Source organism: Gobio gobio (assembly GCF_949357685.1).
Source record: "Gobio gobio genome assembly, chromosome: 10".
Lineage (NCBI taxonomy): Eukaryota > Metazoa > Chordata > Actinopteri > Cypriniformes > Gobionidae > Gobio > Gobio gobio.
Window position 1 is genome coordinate 29,950,833 of NC_137116.1, and position 17,586 is coordinate 29,968,418.

The window sequence follows — 17,586 nt, forward strand, 5'->3', positions numbered from 1 at the left end:
TGAGAACAGAGTAGAAACAGTTCAACTTGAGTTAAACAACTTTGAGTTTCAGTTACTTACAGATAAAGTCCCTTCAAGGCAGTGGTTCTCAAAACCTGTCCTGGAGTATCACCAGCCCTGCACATTTTGTATGTCTCCCTCATCTATCACAACTCATGATCTCATTAGTAGAGACTGCAAGACCTGAATTGGGTGTGTCAGATATAGGGAGACATACAAAATGTGCAGGTCTGGTGGTACTCCAGGACAGGTTTGAGAACCACTGCTTTAAGGCAAGTCATTCCACTCGGCGGCCATCTTTGAAACACCTCTTGGACAGCTATTGCAGTCATGCAAGTTCAGCTCCTATCTCTTTGAATGGGGAAACGTCAAATTTTCCAAAGCTGTTCACCAAGCTTACGAATACATTTTACATTTGAAATCACCAATGAATTCTGACAACTGTCTTATAAACTGTGTTTCTAAATGCTCAAATCATGACCAAAAAAAAAACTATTTTCAGGCTGGACCAGCCAATGCGCATGTGCAGTCATAGGCACACGTCTAAGAACATAAGCAGCTGCAGTGATGTGATGACTTTAACAATTAGCGATTGGCTCTTTAAAATTAAAAGACAGGACTTATTCCGCCATATTGCACTTTCTCCCATTCATAATAATATGACTGCACCATTTTTCGATATAAAGTCTGCTGTTACACAATGTGCAGATTAAGGTAGGGGTGTCTATTGTCTGGATGTGGATGTTACAGAAAGTCATGTGCTCTGGATGAGTTAATCTCTTTACGTAATTTAATTGTTTTATTAGATGGGATACCAGCAGTACTTGAATAACCAAATGTTGCTTTACCCAGAAACTTGGTTTAAAAGGTCTAAATCCAGCTTTATTTATCGTATTCGACAACGGTCAAACTAAAGGAAAAGAAAAAATAATGGTAACACTTTGCAATAAGGTACATTTTTTAACATCTGCGTTAGGTATGATGAACTAACAATATATGAAGACAATTAACTTTAACCAAGACTTAATTGTTAGTTCAGGACACCTAAAGCATGTTAGCAAACTGATGCTCTTCTCCTCAGGGAAACCAATCCAAATCCAAATAGATTTTAATTAAATGGTTTGCTCTGCCAGTCAAAAACGGTGACAGAAAAAGTGTCAAACAAATATTAATTTTGCATAACGTGATTCACCTGAAAAGAACATGTTCCCGAATCAACATCCTTGATGGTCCTAGTCCAACATTACAGTGAGAAAGAGGATTATGCTTAAGGCTGGGGTTAGGTATGATATGTAGACAAAGATCTTGTCTTTAATTTTAGGGTTAGGTTAGGCTTAAGGCTAGGGATATGACTCTTTGTTCAAAGAATACTGCTCCAGGAGCATCAAGGATGTCCTACTTGGCTAATCCATGTTGTGCCTCATATCTTGCAGTACAACAGTGTTAATACTACATTAAGGGGGACTGTGATTGATTTTAAGATTCTGTTGTTTTACCTGTGGCATGGTAAATATGTCCACGTTGTTGCCTAGGTCAATCCAGGCAAGACAAGTGAACCTCTTGGATTCTTTGAGGGCTTCAGTCAGATCTTTAAGGATGCCAAGAGTCAGACGGTTCCCGTTGAGAGCCAGTGTTGTGAGTTTGAGCAATGCACCCAGGAAGGGCAGAAGTAGACGTAGGCCCTCGTCCCGGAGCTCAGTGAAACTAAGATCTACGGATATCACAGCGCCCCCACTGGTCTGGAGGTAATACGCCACATGCCGTATGTCGCGAGTTGATAAAGGGATGCCTGAGAGATCCACCGAGTCACTGCAGAGCTTCTTCTGAAGTGTTGTTTTAAGACTGAAAAGTAGGGGAAAAAAACAATTGTCATATACCGAGGAATTAAATGAGATGACTAAAAAAAGACTAGGGTGATTTGGACTCTAAATCTGATCATTTATAATGCTGCGACTTTAACAAAATTGAGGTTGAGGATTTGGTTATTTGCTCTATATTAAAATCCTTCTCTTCCGGCTAAGAGCAGGGTTCTGTAATAACTTTGTGTTTCCAGTATTCTTTAAACCAGAGACAGGGGAAAGAAAGACCGCTGTGGTGGGATCAGCAAGTGTTACATGTATTTTACTGTCCAGTCTTTGTCAAAAAAAGGTCAAATCCAAGTTGCAATCATATCAGAATTCCTAATAATCTTTCATTTTATTACGTGCTGAGGAAAAGTAGCCTACACTTAATCCAAACGAGTGTTTTTCCTCATATTTGCCTGTAAGGATTGCATTAAGATTGCGTCTTACCCTACAATTTATAACAAATGTAGCAATTACAGTTTTATCTACATTTTGTACAATTTCAAAAGTGTAAATCATTTTAATGAAATAACACAATCCGTGTTTTTGTGCATGAATTATAACATGTCATTATACTGTGTGTATGGGAGATTTTAATAGAGCATAGATTGATGTTAAATGGACAACAGACACTCATCACATAATTGTGGGTCCTGCCTAGACATTCTACACTGGTAGTCACTATTTCCAATGAAAAAGGCATTAGATTGTGGGCAATTATTCATGCATTTTTGTCCCAACTGTAAGCCTGGCTTCTTTAGATGAGGATAGAGCTCTCAAATTGGTGGGGCTTTGCAACAAAGGACTAATAAATTAGTTGATTTAGGTGACTGACAGCATTTATGTGACAAACAGTTCTCAGAGACATATATGAAGTTGAAGTCTCTTATAACCATTTAGTATTCTCAAACTTATTCTTTGCCATTTGGAATTTGATTAGTAATTTCACTGTTTAGAACAATAGTTTGAGAATAGATAGCTTTTGGGAAGAACACTGCAGATATAAAACATAAAAAAACTGAGTACACAGTTAGTTATTGACTGACATCTGTGCTTGCCAACTCGTGAGAAGCACCTGTTTGCACTGGAATGTATGTAAATGTCATCTTTTTTTGCATCAGTACTGGTAAACATCTATTCAATGAAAACTATCCTTTGCAATTCTTTGTTCAACGACTTAGTCATGTATACAGTTTATCTGCACATATCCTTCGGCTTCAGTAGCTGGCATCGAGAGCCTTTGCAGAAATCAGATAAGAGCTTTAAGAGCTTTCTTGCATGTATTGCCTCTTATAAGTCTTTGACTTGGCCAATTCAAATAGCTTGTTTCTTCCCTTTGAGTCAATTGCTGATTGTTTAGTCTAGTTGCAAGGTCCAAAGTCATGAAAAGACTTCTCAGGTACTCTCTGATGCACTTTCACTGCACTGTAGGCAGCCAATAATGCATCTACCATAATGCTCTTTGATATGAGGTTACTTGGCAAAGCTATAACTATCTGGCACACTTAAGTCATGCAAATACATTTATTTTGAGAAGCTTCTTTCTTTCAGAACTTGGGTAGAGAAAGAAGGGTTTTTTTTTTTCAGATGCACGTTAACATAGATTTGCCTGCAAATTAATTAATTTGCAGAAATGAGTGCAAACTGTTATTTAATGAGTTGTTGAGGATAATACATGTACTGTTTTTGACTAAACTTAAAAACAGGACACATGAATTGGTGTGAAGAAGTAATACATTAAATTGTTTGTCTTTATTTTGACTATTTTAAAAAATAACAGCCAAAGTTATACTGGGGAAACATACAGTCTTTAAGAGGAGATAATATTAGACATCCATATGAGGAAGATAAGACCTCCTAAAGTATTATTTTCTTCTCAAATCATTTCTGAAGTATGGTTCACAGCAAGAGTTCACTATTGTTCTGTCAAACCGTGCTGAAAACTGGATCCCTGCCGCTGATGAAAGCTGCTTTTATGATTTTTTTTTTTCTGATGATGGTTGCGTGCACGGTGCACCAGTGCCTTTCTACACTCACCCACAATAAATCTTTCAAAATGTTTCAATGTACAGTTGCTAAGAAATTCATATTTAGTTCAACATTCAACTAAACTGTACTTTTTGGATTTGAGAATTAGACTAGTTTTATAACATTAATTGTAAGAGAATTATAACAGAAATTGAAAAAAAAAAAAAAAAGATACGAATATTTATTAGGTGTCATTCAATGTTAAAATACTTTTTCCTTTCCCAGTCTTCGCAAAGTCAAATATAAGCCATTACTTTGTGAAAAAGAAATCCACTTAATTGTACTATATTAAAAAAAAATACATCAACTAATTCAATATAAAGTAGTACATAGACTTCATTATTCTAGGACTAAGCTTAGCAAATTCTATCCTTCCACCTCCTCTATCTGTAACAAGTGTGAATCTGCTGAAGGCACCTTGGGACATCTCTTTTGGTCATGCCCGAAAGTGTATGAGTTTTGGTACGAAATTTTTAAATTCTATTCAGAAGCTTATTCTTGTGACCTCTCTTTTGACCCCGCTATAGCTGTTTTTGGCTGGTCTAATTCTCTCATCTCAGGTAATATTGCAGGCTTTGAAGCCACCTTGGAACCCTTTCTTAACTATCTATCGACTGTTAGTGATAATAGCTTAAAAGTTTGACCCTTTTCACTACCTACAAGTCTACCTTATACTGCCCAAATCCACTCGCTTAGAAACATACACTCAAAAAAAAAAAAGGTTCTATATTGCACCAAAAATGGTTCTTGGCTCGTAATCATAGGGGAACCTTTTTTAGTGCTATATAGCACCAATTTTGGTGCTTCAGTGGTTCTTCAGCGGTTCTTCAGAGGTTCTTCACCGGTTCTTTGACTAAGGTGCTATATAGCACCTCTGAAGAACCGCTGAAGAACCACTGAAGCACCAAAATTGGTGCTATATAGCACTAAAAAAGGTTCCCCTATGATTACGAGCCTTTTTTTTAATGTATAGCATTTCAAAATATATAAAATGTATGGAACTGATCTAACTTTAAGGTTGTTAACTCCCCCTCCCCTCTTTTTTTTCTCCTTTTCTCTTGTTATTATTATTGTTATTGTGGTTCTTGTTTCCTTGTAAAGTCCTATGTTGTGTTGTCTTGTCTTGCTGCCAAGACAAAAAAAAATTATTTGTCAAAATAAAAACCTAATACAAAAAAATTATAAAAATAAATACCAGGCGAGAATATTATATTAATAAAATGAAACACCACTTTCATGTTTCTTAACACATTTAAGAACACTTAAACAAACAAATAACGTTTAAAGTGCATTTTATATCATTATGTTTTAATCTCTTTTGCTTTAAAGTAGTTATTTTGATGTGTTGACTAGCATGCTAAAGCACAAATACAAGTAAGTACTTGATTGTAATTTTAAGTGTTATTTGATTTAAAGTTAATATGTACTAAATTTCAAATTTATCATAATGTGAAATTCCAACAAGTTTCAATAGAAATTGCATTAAAGTGTGGTGCTATTAAAACACTGATCTGATGGTATCAGGATCTAGAGTAGTCTGCCAACGGTGTGAGTCTGGGGCGTGTGAGTCTGGGATCTCTTTGGATGACCAATGGCAGACAGGGGGCGTGTTTAGAAAACCTGTTTTAAAACATTATGGGCCCTATTTTAATGATCTAGGCACATGGTCTAAAGCGTAACTAAGTGCACGTAGGGCGTGTCTAAATTCACTTTTGCTAGTTTAACGACGGGAAAAATTATCGCCACGCCAGGCACACGGTCTAAAAGGGTTGTCCCTATTCTCTTAATGAGTCATGGGTGTGTGTTTGGGCGTAACGTGCGATAAACCAATCAGAGTCTCCTCTCTCAATCCCTCTCTCAAAAAAAAAGAGGAATCCTTTTACTTTTAAAATGTAAAAATGTTTGTGTGCTGCTGCGTGTCCCTTTGTGTGTAATAAGCAAAGTGTGTGTGTGTTGTGGACACGCCTATAGGCGCATATTACTAACGCGCCCTAAAATAACAAAAAAAATACTGCGCTATTGACTTTAGACCAGGTTTCAGTTGGTCAATGGCGCAGGCATTTTCAGTGGCCTCAAAATAGCAATGCGCCTGAACACACCTCGTTTTCCGACCAGCACGCCCATGGGTGCACAAATGGGCACATATGCATTTGCTATTTAAACAACGTGGCGCAGGACGTGAAAATGATAACTGCGTCAGGCTAAAACTATAGCAAAAAACACTTGGCGTTGCACTGCGCCGGGTGTATGATAGAGCAACTGCATTTGGTGCCAGTAATGGTGCTAAAATTGTACACTTCACCTTTGAAACAAAATAGAATCAATCTGCTGACACGTAAGAAAATTAAACAATCTTTCAAAAAATAAAGGGAATGTTAGGGAAAAAACTTCTTTCAAAACAGCAGTACCTCCCCTCCACAGTCCTCTATCAGAACCATTACCATATCCATGCCAGTCTGTGTGCTTCATTTTGACCCAGTTCCATTAATAAGATCAATAAAATACATGCACAGACATACATCTGCTTGAAAATCACTCAGCTCCACAGATGTACATGATAAATTCTTCATGATTTGGGCCACACGGTAACAATGCACAGTTTGAAATGGAAATACGGCGAGTCTTGCAATATACACTGTCACACGAAGACAGGACAGAGATCAAAAGAATATTCATTTGCCAAGGAAACACACACACCCACGCCGAGATGCAAATGCATTATTACAATCCTCTCAAAGGCTGATATCTCTTCATGAAATCCCACTGACAGTCTTCCTCCATTTTCCTATCACTGGTAGCAGGTGGCATCGCTCTTCTGTGTTTGGGCCCAAATTCAATTTCTTTTTCTAAATATAACTCCAGGTCCAAACCCCCCGGGGTTTATGCTGTATACGAATGTCCAAAGGCTTTAATTTGACAAACAGTGGTTCTTTTAAGCTTGCTGCCTCATTTCTGCTAACTCACAAGCCAATCTGCTCTGCCTTTAAACGGTGACATTTGAGGGGTCTCTGCGATTAAATAGCAATAGGTTGGCCCATGAAAAGACTGTGTGCTTTGATGAAATGCTGAAGATGTTCTTTGAAGATGCTTTAGGAATCAATTTCGATAAAAAGTCAGCAAGAGAGAAGCTTTTGACAGAAAATAGTACAATTAGTCTGACCTGCCAATCCTGCTTCGGATCTAAATGATTTAAAGACAAGGATATATTGGTTATTAAAAACGATACATGTTGGGGCATTTTACCATTTTAAAGGGTTAGTTCACCCAAAAATGAAAATAATGTAATTTATTACTCAACCTCATGCCGTTCCACACCCGTAAGATCTCCGTTCATCTTCGGAACACAAATTAAGATATTTGTGTTGAAATCCGATGGCTCAGTGAGGTCTGCATAGCCAGCAATAACATTTCCTCTCTCAAGATCCATTAATGTACAAAAGCTTCATGAAGCAGCGTTTTGAAATCAGCCATAACTATATAAGTTGTTATTTAGTTTTTTTTGGCGCACCAAAAATATTCTCGTCGCTTTATAATATTTAATATTGAACCACTGTACTCACATGAACTGATTTAAATATGTTTTTAGTACATTAATGGATCTTGAGAGAGGAAATGTCATTGCTGGCTATGCAGGCCTCACTGAGCCATCTCAAATCTTAATTTGTGTTCCGAAGATGAACAAATGTCTTACGGGTGAATAATAAATTACATTATTCACATTTTTGGGTGAACTTACCCTTTAAGCATGGCAAAAAAGAGTTCTTAATCATAATTTGATCTAGTTGTGCAGTGAAACAGTTAAACAACCTTAAAGCAGCACTAGGTAACTTTTCAACCTTCATTTTCAAGACTCTTGTGATGATACATCGACTTACAATAGGTTGAGTGACACGTCTGCCATAGCCTGACGGGGTCTGTATCGTTTTTAATCGTACTTTTAAACTTCGGGTTTCGGGTAGTAACCCGAGAACAAAAAGAACTACAAAATTCGACTGCTTTACGGCATATACGTCACTTCCACCACCACCCCCACTTCCTTAAATTCGGACGTGCGAGCCCGAGCCCAACTATCATTTGTTTGCCGAATGTTATAGTCATGGCCTAAGCAGCACAGAAAAATAAGAAAGCAAAGGTTTTGTCGGAGGAAAGCAAAAAGAGGAAACGAGAAAGTGATCGGATTAAAGGCAGGACGAGGATCAACATTGGGCCAGCGTTTGCTCGTTGGAGTGAGCTGAAGGAGGAGGGGCTACATTCTTGCAAGTAAATACATAAGACGTACAAAATCAAATTTTAGGATACCTAACATGTCTGTGATATTTGTTTATTTGTCTTGCCTCAAGCTATAATGCAAATCGATTTTTCAAATTTGCAGATTAATCTAGGGTAGCTTGATATTATAATATTGACGATATATGGTTATTACCTACCACTCAAACATTGAATTGAAGTATCATATAGATTCCGTAAAAACGGGAACCAATAGACTAGGCTACTATAATGACGCTGGCTTCTAAACGTGAGCATCGCGATCATTTGGCGTTTGAAAAAAATAAAACCCATGAAATTATATTCATATGACATGCTGAAACATATGCCACTGTACCTGGGATGAAGACATTTCACACGCGACGCAAGCAGAACACCTGCATGTGAACTCCTCCTGCAGTGTTCAGGGCTATCACGCCGCATTCACACGGGCCGAGAAGCATTGACGCCGAAGCCCCGTGGGAATGTGGCGTCATAGTTGTCATGTCAACAAATGCATGTGCGATGCATCCACTGATGTAAGATGACAAAAGTTTACGACAGTAGTAGAGGACAATACTGTTTCCCAACTGTAGGGGGACCCCGAGAGCAAAAACTACCTAGTGCTGCTTTAAAACTGGATACATTTACTTGAGAAACACAATTGCATATTACATTGCATATAATGGTGTATTTTTGGTTCAACTTTATTTCGATAGTCTACTTTAGACACAATTTTGTCAGCTAGATAACTCTAATAACTACATGTCAGCTAACTCATTAATTTGCAACTGCATGCTAACAAACTTTTGATTAGAGTATTATTAGACTGTTAGGTTAGTTATGGTTACGGTTGGTAGAATAAGTTGACATGTAGTCAGGACTTGGGGGAGCATAAAAATAAAGTGTTAGCAGATATTAAGCAGACAGTCTACTAATACTCTAATACTGCAGTGTATTCACATGGCGGACCCCGGCATGGTTCCATCCAGACCCGCGGGACATAATTGCATAATTTTATCGTTTCTACAGATCAAAGTGAGCAGCAGAGCAAAACAACGAGGCGTCATTTAAGGTAATGATCTTTTGGTGCTACATCCTCTTATATTTTTATCTAGAGCCAAACGCACTTCATCTAAGTATTTTCCGCTCCATGCTTGTTGCTTCTCTTTTCCGCTAAAGATGTAAAGCGTCACATTAAGAGTTATTTTGATAAAAGTAGCAGAAACATAATGAGCAGCAAAATAGATACTTTTGCTAAAACGCTGCAGAAAACGAGAATGCAGAAAATACAAGTATTTTTATCTGTCATACAGATGACTGTTTGAAGTATGCACTATGTAAAAGAAATGTCAGTAAAATATCCAAAAACCACTAGGCCAGTGTTGTATATTTTTTTCAGTTGAGTACTTACAATATCCCACGTTTCCAACTATTTGTAAATTGTGAAAAATTTGCTCTTTTACCCAAGGAACCGGGACGTGTGAGGGAGTCGCCTGTAAATGGCGTCAGATCTGCCCTCAGTTTCCGGTTTTATTTTGCAGAAACGCTTTACTCTTACTGCAGTGTGCAACAAGTGTCATAGCAGCCACAGAGCAAACGCACATATCAACGTCATAACATAATTTTCAACACACTCAGATGTTTCTAATATGATAAACAGAGCTGCGTTACTCATGACCGGAAAAGCAGAAATGGCGCCGACGACTGTGTCATAATAAAAGTCCTGCTGCTCACGAGGCGTGTGTTGCGTTCATCTTATTAACAATCGCTCCAGCGGGCTTGCTCAGCTCCACAACACTCGGTCCTGCTCTGCTTCATACTACAGTACCGTCAATAATCGCATCCATGAACATGATTTCTGCTCCAGACCTATCCCGATTCTTTTCCACCATGAGGTGAAGACCACATGTCCAAGATTCTGTGCTCAAACCTGGCGTCATCAAACTATGCCTTTGTTTTGAATAGGCAAGCTCTAGCGGACAGAAAAGTTACATAGTGCTGCTTTAACTAAACCAGGTTTGTGACACTTTGCATATTAAGAGAATTTCATAATAAACAATGTTAAGGCCTAATTTGGATTATTTAGCAATGGCAAGGGAAGGCGACGACAAACTTTATAATTACTAGTTAACTTTGTTTTGTGCTCTCGATGAGAGTTTTGATTATTAGGTTATGTATATAGTTCTTTTAGTAGTTTATTACTTTGAGCAAAATATAAAAATGGTCCATACTTTTCTTAAGAGGTAAAGCCTGCACCCCCAGTATGTTTTCTCAGTCCCAAGGCCTTCTATGTGCCATACACGTAGGTTTCTAAAACAAAAATTAAATAATAATTATAATAGCCTGATAAAACATCTGATCTTACCTTTTTATATTCATATCCAGTTGGGAGAAATATTAATGTAATTGTTTGGGGAAATATGGGCAAAAATTTGTATACATCACTGCTTTGGCTCATCTTTGATGACTATTTTGAGTGTTTTAAGATTTTTTCTTTTACAAAGTACTACGGCTGCCATATTTTTCTTGATTTTAAGCAAAACCTCACTGAACTGTTACATTTATATTGTGATATCTTCATATTAATATTTTAATATTAACTGTGGTTATATCTATCTATCGATATATAGATAGATAGACATAACCACAATTAATATAAAAATATAAATATGAAGATATTTACTGGAAAACGAGAAAAAAATACTGATTAAGAACTTTTTATACTTTTTTTGTATTTTTTGCAAATGTGCATCTGTGCCACTGCAGGATATGTAAAAAAAAAAAAGAGTAATTTTAATGTGTTATTTATCAGGGGGGGGGTTTCTCACGACCGGGTGCCAGTTTGAATTACAGTCACTTCGGGCTCACTTCACGTTCCTTGGCAACCAGCAGCTATGAGTGACATTCATTTTCCTTACTGTCAGCTTTCGTACAATCACAGACACTAAGCATTCTGCATTCAGACGGCACCAATGTGTGTTCCCTTCGCAGCACATTTCCAGTCTATGGAAGTATGTGAGTTTTGAAACATGTAAAAGACAATATTTTGGCCATGCAGAGCTGAAAAGATTTCTTCCTCAGCCCTCATTTTCTCCCTCGTCTAGTCTTCCCTGACGTGTATGACTCAAGCATCACTACATTTTGTTTTTGCAGAGTCCTCAATGATGCAAAATACGTCCATTATTAATTCTGGCCCAAAGGAACATTCCTCCTTCTCTGTTTCTCTTTCACTGAAAACCCTGCTGGACTACCATACCATAATCCAATAAGAAATATTTGCTGCCAATTTATTCAAAAAAATTATAAAATTGAACATGATATCACATATATCAATATTTGCCAAGAAACCACCAAAACGAATGGCCTCAAAGGCATTATATTATTTTGGCAGATGAATAAATCATAATACATTAAACTTACTAGCCCCAATAACTATGTAACAAATACCTATTTCGCAATTACAGAGGTAAAAAGGAATGATATTTCCATATTTCCTTTGATGATTTATTATTCTGACACCTGTGGCAATGAGAATTTACTGCTGGAAAGTAAAAATCTTTCCTGGTTTACTGGCATATTACACAATCAGTAATCATGCTCTTCTCGTTCTCACATTTTAAATAGTTTTATTTAAGTTATGAAATCATGTCACGTCAATCTGATTTTGTTCACAAATGGTTGAAAAGAGGCAAGCAGCATAGCACACTATCTCCTAATGGTGAAAATTAAAAAGCAAATATGCAAATCGGAACACAAAAATGTATTCTTGCATTATCAGAATCCCTACTAAATATGAATTTCTCATTCAGTGAGCTGTCTAAATGAACAAAGGAATGAGGGAAGTCATGTCTAATATGCTAATCAGAGGCATGAGAAACCAACTAACTGCGTCAAACCAGCAGATTGCATCTTTAACATCTGTTTGACTTTATGGTAAGGCCTAATCTGACAGACTTTTTTCTAGAAATTGTTCCGCTTTGACAGTGAAAGACCCACAGTTGTATGGCAGTCGAGCATGACAAGAAGCATGCATTAAGACCCTATAATTGTTAGTAAGTACTGTGGGTAGTTGTCACCAAACACGACCTAATACATTCCCATGAAATTCTGAGGTAAAAGGGTGAAAAAGGGAGTGTCTTTCATATGTTCTATTCATAAAAAAGAGCCCTTTTGGCACACAAATATATAACAATCAAAAACTTGCTTTATAAATGTACTTAAATTAAATATGTTATATTTGTAAGTGGTTTAAAATAATAAATTACGTAGTGTTTACTAAGAGCAAATAGCCTGCCTTGTTGGCAGAGACTATTTACACTAACTCCGCCCACCAGTGTCTGATTGAGACAGACAAAATTACAATATAAATCTCTGAGGATCAAATAGGATCAGTGGCATGGTGGAGAGTAAAGCCCAAACTATACTTCCGCCGTCCACACGTGCAGCCCAATATTTGAAACCACGTGGACAGTGCGTGTACAACAGCGAATGCGCAAGAAAGACAGAAGAGTCACAACAGTTGTACTGCGCATGTGTCGAACTCAGTCATCCGTACTCATCTGCGGTGGGTTGAGTATACTTCGAAAGCTGTGTGGACACGACTGCGCGCGAGACGCATCCAGATTTCTCCAAACTCTATATTCTCCCTTTTCCCATCACATATCAGTTCGGAGATAGAATTAAAATTATGAAAATATTTGAAAAGTGGGAATAAGTGTTTAACTGGTATTTAATAGTGTGATTAAAGTGTTCCGTCCATTTATGATTTACATTGAATATGTTGTTGTTATTCTTGCATACTGTTTTATAATGTACTGAACTACAATACACTGAGGTGTAAATAGTATCTGCCACTCTTTGCACTATATAGTATATATAGTGCACTACTAGTATAAATGGCATCTAGTAAAAACTATTTACACAGTGCAAAGAAAACACTATCTATCTCTATTTGCACTTAGTATAAATAGCAATCTGCCAATAAATTACTTCTGCACTTCAAAAAAGTTTGAGGTCAGTGAGTGTTTAAGTAAATTAAAGCAATAATCCCTGTAAAGCCGTGATTTACAGTTAATTTATAACAGCTAGGGGGCGTTGTTAGGCATGACGCGGAATTCACTGTAAACCGCGGCTTCACGGGGGCTTATTGTTTTTATAAAACAATTACCACACTATGCAAATATTAAAGCCAAATATATGTATAAATGCAACTTGTAAAATCACTAAAAGCCTTCCTTCCGCTGGAAAAAATAGTCCCTGACCGAAAACAACAAGAGAAGTTACATTATTATGCCATTAGATGACGGCAAAGACTGTCTTAATGACTGAGTCACTCAGTGACTCAAAGACTTTTATATTGAAAGGACTGTGAACATGGGAACAAGACACAACTGACAAATGCTACTAGCGCTGTCAGTGTCAGGACACAGGAAAACCCCATAACTGTTAAAAGGACTACTAGATATCGCAGCGGACATTCAAACTGATTTTTTATTATGAATATAGGACTGACCTGAAGGAATCAAGCTGCCACCTCCCCCAGTTTCTCTTGAAGCCAATACAGAAGTGACTTAAAATGCAATTCATCGAATGGCCGCTAGGGACAGGCTCCAGAAGGGAGCAGAATCTCATTGAGCCTCATGTTAATATGCTAGGGCTGCTCGATTATGGAAAAAATCATAATCACGATTATTTTGGTCAATATTGAAATCACGATTATGTAACACGATTATTTCACATGACTTTGGGAATGTGTTGTATTTATTAAAAATACACCTTTCAACAATTCAATTGAAATTGTAACATTTGTTGTACTTTTTGAACTATTAAAATAAATAATATAACATATATTCGAATCAAAGTATAAAAGTATTCACGTAAAAATGATAACCACAAATAAATAAGATCAACAATATGGTTCGGCTATGCTTTTCATGTACGTCTAACATTAGTTTTCAGGTACAGAAATGTATCAAATGTAAAATAACATTGCATATTTGAGTGCATAAATTAAAGATTAATCCTATTAAACTTACAAAAGCTATTCAATCAAGAGCGGTGAGTGATGTCCTTGTCTTTTGTTGTTTGACATTAAACAGACAGCAGTAAAGGCTACTGCCCCTTTAAGACCTCACGTCTTCTTTATCGACTGTATAAAGTTCACTTAAGGCATATACAGACTATGTCTGCTAAGATACTCATCAAGATGGACATGTTGACATACGTTTTGTGTGAGTTTGTCCGTTTAAGAGCAAGACTTGAAAGAGAACTCAATATTTGCGCGCTGAGAGACGTGTGCGCGCTCTCGGATGAACGCACAGAGACACATTTTCTCACAGCGCGCACGGCTTCTCATTCTAAACCTAAACCCTAAAGCACTAAACCCGGGTGATGACGGTGAAAACGACTGGTCATATTCGAAAATATGGCAGCACTCGCAATCTCGCATGCATTGAACAAAGTTTACAAAGAGAGAATTATTTGAAAAATATGAAGGAAAAAAAGGACGTTTACACGGCTCCCCTGCTCTCGTCAGTTTTTGTTTCTTTATTAGATTGTCATAGGTCACTCTGTTTAATTTTCAAGTGGTTAAACAAATTCGTGGTGTTCCCTTGCGTCACAGCCACTGCCATGTAGCAAATCTTAGCATGTTTCTGCTCGTCGTCTGATTCCTCGAAGCCAAACTGTTCCCAGACAACGGAGTTGGTTTAGCCTTTTTTTGCTCACCAAACGCTGCTGTAACTGCCCTCCTTCTGCCATCTTTACTCGCGCCGAGTTTTTACATTCCAGCGGATGATATGCACACGAGACTCACGACCTGAGAGAGATTTGTGGGTTCGGGAGGGGCGGATGTGCGCGTGCGCGTTTCATTCAGAACGCAAGGCAAAATAATAGTTTTTTCTCGATTGTACTATTTTGGTGATCGTTGGGAGGCAAAATCGAAATCGAAATTCGATTAATTGCACAGCCCTATAATATGCCCAACTTTACAGCAGAAAAAACATGTTTACAGCCTGGTGCAAATTGTGGTTTTGGTCTATACAGCTAATTTTGCCCTTCATGACAGCTGTGAGGGGGATTAATTTTTTTTAGAACACATTTGTTTAAATTATATAAAACCTTAAAGTTCTGCGTAATTAAGGGCGTGGCCACTTGAGTGACAGGTGGATTGCTGTCTATCTGCTGTCTGTTAGTCATCACGTCACCTCAGCTCCACCCACGTCCCGCCTCTTTGCCCATTTTCAGTTATCCAGGAGTGACGTGCGGTGACACGCTGCCAAGATGGCAACGGCCGACTTTACACTTCAAAACTGCTCTTCAGAACCCTACGTCACGGACACTACGTCCATATTTTTTTAAAGTCTATGGAAGGAATATGCTAAATCCGAATGCAGCTAATACACTCGGTCACAATATATATGCTGTCCTTTTGAACTTTGAACATTAAAAATAATAATAAATGTTTCTTGAGCAGAAAATTAGCATATTATAATTATAGCAACTCTCCGTTGGCTTGCGAGCTGGAAAAACCAAACTCTGGTCAGGCCAATCACATCGTGTATAGAGTCGGTGGGCGGGCTTAACATAATTGACGCAGTTCCGCGTGCTACTTGAAAACAAAGAAGCTGGCGAACAGCGGTCTTTCGAAACGGCTTTGGCCGCGACTCTGGAAGACTTGGAGTTAAGCTTTTCTTTGAGAAAAGAACAAAGAATGGCACTGAAGTCATTCTTAAAAAAGGAAAATGTGTTCTGAGTTTTGCAGACCGGATACGGCAAAAGTTTAATCTATCAACTAGCTCCGCTTCACCTTCTTCATTACTCTTGTTGGTTTTAGCGCTATCCTATTGTAGCGCTATTGCATGCAGAGGGAATATGAAAGACAACCGTTTATCCCGTCCCTCGGATTGAGCCCTGCCAATGGTGTGTTCCCAGACCCAACATCTTGATGTGGGTCTTGCTTGTCAGGCTAGTTTTTACTGTATTTTTGGATCAAATAAATGCAGCCTTGGTGAGCATAAGAGACTCCTTTAAAAAAAATCACTGACCCCAAATATTTGAAAGGTAGGCCTACTAGAGTGTTATAGGCATCATTCACAGTAAGGTCCACACCACTTTTTCCTATTATAGATTTTGTCCCCACTTATTTTGTAGTGAAGCAACTGACACCGGGATGACAGGTATGCTAAATGATAAATTATTATCGTTCTCCCTGGTGTGTGTGTGTGTGTGTGTGTGTCTTTGTCTGACTGTGCTGTCGGTCTACAAATGGGACAAAACATATCAAAAGTCTTCCACCAAAAAGAAAATATTATTGTGAGTGTGATTATTTAGCAAAACCTGCACACAAGTAGTAAAGCTGGTTTTCAGGGGCCTGTTCTTCATCCCTGAATGGGTCTGAAAGGCTTTGAGAGGTGAGAGATGATGCAGAGGATATACTGAAAGCTAAAAACCAACCAAGCAGAATGAGTGACAGAGAAAAGGAAGACAAGTGCTACAAAGACATGCTTTCCACCGCCGTTGGCATGGCAATGGCTGTTTTCTACCTGAGTGGATGCTTTTACACCTTTGATCAGCATGAGATTCAGACTCACACCCGCCTCCAGGAGCAGATGCTGGTCTGTCTTTCTATGAAGGCCTGCAAATAACACTATCACATCATAGCCTTAACTGAGCACAGGTAAACAACACACAGAAGTATAAACACGGCCAATCACATGCCATTTGGAAACAGAAGCACCAATCGCTGAAATTGAAATCACAAATACAGCTTTGGAACAGCACGAGGGTGAGTAAATGATGACAGAATTGTAATTTGTTTGTGTATACTAATCTCTGGGATCTCTGATTTACTGCTGAGAAATAAACCCTAATAATCATGCATGTGTCTCCACTAGAGTTTCAGAAAAGATCTCAACTGTGTCACAAACTGCTTGTTTTTGCCAGCACACCAATTTGCAATCAAAACCGACATTGCAACAGGAACTCAAACATTACTCATCAAATTCTTCCAAAACCAGATTATCTAGAGCATGCAATTCACATTAAGTTTATAGACATTTTTAAGTTCACCCTATGCTTTTGGGAAATACTCATTATATATTAGAGTTAAATTTTGCTTGGATACAGTGCAAAGAAAAAAAAAGGAGCCTTGCTGCATAAATTGACAATTTCATGACCCTGGCAAATGGTTACATCAATAAATGAAAACACAGAATCAGTAAGCCGCAGTCTGTTATTACGCTAGTCCCTAATTATAAATCAGGTAGGACCACTAAGTGAATGTCATGTCACGTGATTAATATTCATGAACTCTCCTGTTCTCTTGTTTCATAGTGTCTATGCCGTGCTGATTAAAATGGAAACATTCTAGTTTTGTTGGTTCGCTTTCTTAGGCTACGTTTACACTAATCTGGTCTTTTTCTCTGAAATCTGCGCTTTTTGAAGATGCTCTCTTAAGTCTTTCAAA

The 17,586-nt window shown here is 37.9% G+C and overlaps 1 protein-coding gene across 2 annotated transcripts in view; it reads right to left on the bottom strand.

The window, feature by feature from the left end:
• The window catches only part of lrrc75ba (leucine rich repeat containing 75Ba), a 52,541-nt gene that overhangs the window by 2,607 nt on the left and 32,348 nt on the right, over positions 1–17,586 (bottom strand). For both annotated transcript variants that reach the window (XM_079827502.1, XM_079827501.1), the window contains one exon: positions 1,497–1,842. In XM_079827502.1, the coding sequence (XP_079683628.1) occupies positions 1,497–1,842 (346 nt within the window). The remainder of the gene's footprint in view (positions 1–1,496; positions 1,843–17,586) is intronic.